The sequence below is a fragment of the Nuphar pumila genome, chromosome 8, assembly GCF_984573655.1.
Source record: "Nuphar pumila chromosome 8, dmNupPumi1.hap1.1, whole genome shotgun sequence".
Taxonomy (NCBI): Eukaryota; Viridiplantae; Streptophyta; class Magnoliopsida; order Nymphaeales; family Nymphaeaceae; genus Nuphar; species Nuphar pumila.
This window is the reverse complement of record NC_143256.1, coordinates 112,500,473-112,506,616: the sequence shown is the minus strand read 5'-3', so window position 1 is coordinate 112,506,616 and position 6,144 is coordinate 112,500,473. Positions and strand designations below refer to the sequence as shown.

The 6,144-nt window shown below is 39.3% G+C and overlaps 1 protein-coding gene across 2 annotated transcripts; it reads left to right on the top strand.

Annotated features, from left to right (window-relative positions):
* Nucleotides 1-1,914: 1,914 nt before the first annotated feature.
* On the top strand, nt 1,915-5,919 carry LOC149830246 (subtilisin-like serine-protease S). Of its 2 annotated transcripts, none has more exons than XR_016433649.1 (11): nt 1,915-2,016; nt 2,117-2,211; nt 2,309-2,406; nt 2,486-2,644; nt 3,009-3,120; nt 3,207-3,753; nt 3,838-3,932; nt 4,029-4,271; nt 4,365-4,479; nt 4,801-4,974; nt 5,095-5,199. XR_016433649.1 is itself a non-coding variant. In XM_090015758.1 (11 exons), the coding sequence occupies exons 1-11, from the start codon at nt 1,942-1,944 to the stop codon at nt 5,655-5,657; spliced, it is 2,289 nt and encodes a 762-aa protein (XP_089871884.1). In that variant the 5' UTR covers nt 1,915-1,941; the 3' UTR covers nt 5,658-5,919. The 2 variants fall into 2 exon arrangements, 1 of the variants encoding a protein (XP_089871884.1); XM_090015758.1 differs by having other exon boundaries at nt 4,788-4,974; nt 5,095-5,919.
* The last annotated feature ends 225 nt before the right edge of the window (nt 5,920-6,144 follow it).

Here is a 6,144-nt window from a genome sequence, read left to right as displayed (position 1 = left end):
AGGAGGATATGCAAAGCAGGTTATATGTCCCCCTCCCCCGAACAGGGCCGGTACTGAGATCTCATGTTCGGGGGTATCAAATAGTGTCACGTATAAGATGCAGACCAGCATGTCTCCGGGGAGGGTTTTGTGGTTCCTTAAATCAAAAGCCACTGATCTAAGGTTGGTAACAAATCTAAAAGAAAAAATTGGTGCCACTAATGCAAATGCACAAGCTTACTTCCGCCAGATAAAAAGAAGAAAATAAAAGAAAACACGAGATTTATGTGATCTGACACTCAGGCCCACATCCATGGGCGAAGGAGGTGTGTTAAAATCCACTAGCAAATGTGAGAAAATATAATGACAAGATACAATTTTCTCAAAACTCTAATTCTCAATGCACCAAAAAATTCTTATATAGTGAGGAGCACAAAACCCTAGCTGGTATAAATGAGAAAATTACAAAACCTAGACAGGTCCGAACCCTCAGTAACCACCACAAATGTCATCAAAAAAATTTATTGTACGATCTTTAAAATATTTTGGATCAGGTTATGGATCGAAGCCGGGTCCAGGGTTCAACACACCCACACAACAAGCTCATGCAGTTATATATCATACCATAATTTTAACCTTAAAATAGTTGTCAAACATGGAAAAATTCATATTCTTAGACAATTTTTGCTCTCTCTCTCTCTCTATCATGCATGTTGGAGGTACTCGTGCGAATTTGGCAAGAACCATATTATTGACCGATGCAACTGAAAGCTCTTTGTATTATGTCAGAATAAAGGATTATTTTCCCTTAAAAAAGATTAGACTGCTCTAATTAATTCCAATTACTCTCCTGAACTCGCCCTCGCTTATGTTTTTAACGTGTTTATTAATGAATGTTTCTTTTTTTTCATGAAGGACAGGGAAACCACCATCGAGATCGACGGCATAATCACGATGGCTAATTAAGCCTGCCATACTTACGATCGCTTTTCCAATAGTCTAAACCCGTAGCACACCTCTTGCCCCCACGAAGTCGCTTAACTTCGGCTGAGCAAGATAAGCTTAAGGGCCTACCCTTGACTTTTATGGAACCCTGACTAGTGGCCAAGGTCCCTTTCACGGTACGAAACCCCTTGGGTCTGTTTACTTGGTTGCTTAAGATGACAAGTTTCTTAGATATATTAACTCTAATGAAAAGAGAGATAAATTATGTTTTAGGCTAACAATTAGGGGTGTCAAGGGGTTGGGTTTGGTTTGGACCGAGTTGAAACCAGGCCTCGCCCCGAGTCGAGACTCGGGTCTAATCGGACCCATCATAAGAGAAACCATACCCAGATCCGATAATAACTACACGAACTAGACCTGAGCAATAACCGATAAAATTTTATTTTTTATGATTTTTACATTGAAAAATTGCAGGTCTTAATCAAAACTCGGGTCTGACCCATGCTCCATATATTAATCAGGTCTTCTTATTTATCCCAGTACTCGGATCTTATGGTATGGGTCGGTTCCGGGTAAACCGGACCCATTGGACACCCTACTAATAATATAAATATATTTAACTTTAATGAAGAGAGAGAAAATGTGTGTGTGAAAGAAGGTTTTGTGTTTGCAAATATCCCAAGGGATGAGGGGGTTTGATTCATATGGCCTGTCAATATTTTAACGAACACTCCACTATTTGGTGGGAACTGCTGCTCTCGCCCACTCTCTGTGGCTTTCCTGTTGTTTTGAAAATGGGAAATGGGAATGACTGCGCACTTCCCTCTCTCTCTCTCTCTCTCCTCTTTTTACTCATAAATACCACATACATATATACGTATCTGAACCGTCACCTCCACACTCATGATGACCCTATAAGAAACACCCCCTCCTTTTTCCTTCTCGCTCTTCCTCAACCAACCGTCGCTTGAAAAACCCTCTCTCTCTCTCTCTCTCTCTCTCTCTCTCTCTGGAAGAATGGGTTTCAAGGGGACCGTGGCACTAATTTTTACTGTTTTAATGGTGGAAATATCTCTCAGCTATTGTTCTCGGGTAAAGTTTGGATTGGTGTTTCACGATTTTGATCTTCCACTTGAAGTTTTGGAAAAAAATTGTTGGTTTGCTCTTGCGTTATTGATGATGGGATTCGCAGGTTTATGTTGTTTATATGGGCCGTAAAATAGGGGATCGCCCAGATGCCATTTTGAAGCAGAATCACCAAATGCTTGCTAGTGTTCATGATGGAAGGTCGGTTGAGATAAGATTGAACTTGAAAATTGTGTGGATTTGGGGATTCTGCCTTTGTTTTCATAGTTATGTTCGTGTTTGTGTTTTCCGATTTTAGCTTGGCGAGGGCTAGAGCTTCACATGTTTATAGCTACAAGCATGGTTTCAGTGGGTTTGCAGCCAAATTAACCGATGCCCAAGCTTCTTTACTGTCACGTATGCCTTTTTTCTGATTGTTTTTCTCTTGCTGATTTAGGTGGTTTTCATTTTTTGATGCGTATGTTTGGTGTTACAGAGATGCCTGGCGTAGTCTCTGTCTTTCCTAACCAGAAGAGGAAGCTTCATACCACTCACTCATGGGATTTTATGGGCTTGTTGAACGATGAAGCTATGGAAATCCGTGGCTTCTCCACCAGGAACCAGGAGAATGTCATCATTGGTTTCATTGACACTGGTAAATATCTTTTAAAAATTTATGGAGTTTTACTGAATTCATCTTTTAAAAGAATTGTATTTTTATATGTTCACAAACGTTTCCCATGAATGTCGTTCATCTTCACATGCATTGATAGCTTAGCCCTTTGTTGAGACAACGCCTTACTGCAATTTGATTGTAAATATGCATAGAAAAAATCCTTTCCATGGTTTAGTGATTTCTTGAGTATGAAACGACTAGGATTTTTTCTCATGCACACATTTCATGTTTGGGTTGCATGTATAACCCTAACAATACAGGACAGTTTACTTCTTGTGAAGAATATGGATTTCAAGAGATTCATTATATGACTTTAATTTTTTCTTGGGGATTATATATTCAGGTTTATGGCCAGAAGGTCCTAGTTTTAGCGATAGTCACATGTCTTCTGTTCCTTCAAGATGGAAGGGGCTTTGCCAAGAAGGCGAGGCATTCAACTCTTCAACCTGCAACAGGTTTGACTGACAAAACCCCTCTGTGCTTATTGAAAAACAACAAGAGACGATTAGTCGATTACCAGATGGTTTTTTTTTCAATGCAGGAAAGTGATAGGAGCAAGATATTATTTCAGTGGGTTTGAAGCTGAAGAAGGTGTGGGTAGTGCCAGAAACACTTCAGCTAAACCTGAAAACTATAATTCTGCAAGAGATATTTCTGGTCATGGTAGTCACACATCATCTATAGCTGCTGGTCGATTTGCGAACATGAATTTTAATGGATTGGCAGCAGGAGGGGCAAGAGGAGGAGCTCCTCTAGCTAGAATTGCAGTTTACAAGAGCTGCTGGGATTCTGGGTGCTATGATGCAGACTTGCTTGCAGCATTCGATGATGTGATCAGGGATGGAGTTGACATTGTTTCACTCTCCCTCGGTCCCAGTTATCCCCAGGGAGACTATTTCTTAGATGCCATCTCAATTGGGTCTTTCCATGCAGCGAACCAAAGAATCACAGTTGTCTCTTCTGTTGGAAATGAAGCTATTCAAGGCTCTGCAACAAATATTGCTCCTTGGATGATCACTGTTGCTGCTGGTGCAACAGACAGAGACTTTAGCTCTACAATTGTTCTTGGTGACGGCACTACAATTCAGGTGAACTATCCTCTTCTGTATCTACCTTATGTAGATTAACATTTGCCGAATTTTTGAACAAAATTTTACTTTTTCAATGATCAGGGTGAGAGCCTCAGTGTCAACTATATGAATGCGCCTGCAATGATCATGTCTGCTTCAGATGCATTTGCGGGTTACTTCACTCCTTACCAGTCGAGGTGACTTGGAAAATTCTATACCAAGAGAGTTTAATGCTTGGTCATTTGTCTCAAATTTTAAAGTACATAATATTCACTTAGCCTATTCTGCTGCAGCTATTGCTTAGAGAGCTCATTGAACAGTTCTAAGGTTAGCGGGAAGGTTCTGGTTTGTCGACATGCTGATAGTTCTGCTGACTCAAAGTTAGCTAAGAGTGTGGTGGTAAAAGCAGCTGGGGGTGTAGGAATGATTTTGATCGATGAAGAAGATAAAGATGTTGCTATTCCTTTTGTCATTCCTGCTGCAACTGTTGGCACCAAAGACGGAGACAAAGTTCTAGCATATATTAACAACACAAGGTTTAAGTCCTTGCAATAACCTGCATCTTTGGCCTTTAGTGGTTAGAACTGTTAATTATGTTAGTTGAGTTTGCTGTGGTTGACATTTTCCAGTAAACCAAAGTCACTGATACTTCCTTCAAAGACAGTATTAGGATTTAAACCAGCTCCTCGAGTTGCAGCATTTTCTTCAAAAGGTCCTAGCAGCTTGTCCCCACAAATATTAAAGGTGTGTGAATCTCCTCTCTGGAAATAAAAAATTTACTTGTTCTTAACATTATCAATTGTTAAGATGTACCAAGCTCTTGATAGAGATAATTTTCATCTAACTGATTTTCAGCTTCTCTGATGATTAACAAAACTTATAATTTCTAGCTTTAAGGAGTTTTCCATAATTTCCTTATTATTCAGGCATGATCGATTGAAAGTAATTTGCTGTTTCTATTATTCAATTTGTTTTCAAGAGAGATTTGTAGCACAAGATTCTGTCATTAAGCAAAGGTCTTATCCCTTATCTTAATTCATCTGCTATTGAAGCCTGATATTACAGCTCCAGGGCTTAACATCCTTGCTGCTTGGTCTCCAGCCACTAAGAACATGAATTTCAACATCCTTTCTGGAACTTCCATGGCCTGTCCCCATGTAACAGGAATAGTAGCCTTGGTCAAAGCTGTGTACCCTTCGTGGTCTCCTTCAGCTATCAAGTCTGCGATAATGACAACAGGTATGCATGAGATTGAAGAATCATGTTATGTTTATTCATTTCAAGTATTCTTCTTCTTCTTTTGTTCTTTCCCCCCTAGAGCAATGTGCGTATATACCTGATACACAATTAAATATGCAGCTATTGTCAATGATAAGAATGGAAGTTTCATAACAGCTGATCCAGAAGGAAGAGCTGCAAATCCATTTGACTATGGTGCAGGGTTTATAAATCCAACACGGGTCCTGAATCCTGGCCTTGTTTATGATGCTAAAGCAACAGATTACAAGACCTTTCTTTGTTCCCTTGGCTATAGCGAGGAAACCTTAAGGCTAGTTACAGGAGACAATAGTTCTTGTTCCCCTCCAATTTCATCAAATTTCGATCTAAACTATCCATCGATTGCAATACCAAATTTGAAAGCTAAACAGTCAGTCACTAGAACAGTGACTAATGTCGGCAAACCAGTGAGTGTTTATCGATCGATAGTGTCTCCACCACCTGGAGTTGAAGTGACTGTAGTGCCAAGGTTTCTGAACTTTACTAGCTGGGGCCAAAAGATGAGGTTTACTGTCAACTTCAAAGTGGTTGCACCATCCAATGGCTATGTATTTGGATCGCTAACATGGAGGAAGAGGAATCTGTCTGTAAGCAGTCCTCTGGTGGTCAGATACTTGTCTGAAAGGGCAGGCCATGCTACTTGAATTTTGAACACGCATTACATGACTGAAATCTCATCAACAAGTGAACTTGAAAGCAAACATTTACAGATTATTTGGAGATTTTAATGTTGCCAAAATTATGGTTGAAGAATTCAACACTTGGAAACACTTCAAAAGTTTGCAGTTGGTGTAAAACATTCACAACCCATTGTAACTTCTTTGTTTAAAAAAGTTGCTATATCTTTCATGCTTTTTTGTATCTAGTTGAATTTTTGCAGATGAATAAAGGCTATGTTTTGAATAATTCTTTGTCTTCAGGTATAGAGTTTAGTAGAACAAGGTCATGTTAGCTACAGTATGTGTTATTCTGTTTAAATCATTTCATGATCCTTATCTTTGCATTCAACTAGTAACACAGACTCGTGCAGACATTGCGTCACTTGCATAAGAAAATGTTAAACAAATCAATGTGCAAATCTCAAGTAATAAATAATAGAAACCATGTCCTGCCATTAAGTGATATAAGTAA

Bases quoted from the DNA above. Each gene is read 5' to 3' on its own strand.
- LOC149830246 (XM_090015758.1), top strand. From the start codon at position 1,942: ATGGGTTTCAAGGGGACCGTGGCACTAATTTTTACTGTTTTAATGGTG. The intron at 3,121-3,206 runs GTTTGACTGACA...TTTTCAATGCAG, and splicing joins AACTCTTCAACCTGCAACAG to GAAAGTGATAGGAGCAAGAT. The intron at 3,754-3,837 runs GTGAACTATCCT...TTCAATGATCAG, and splicing joins GTGACGGCACTACAATTCAG to GGTGAGAGCCTCAGTGTCAA.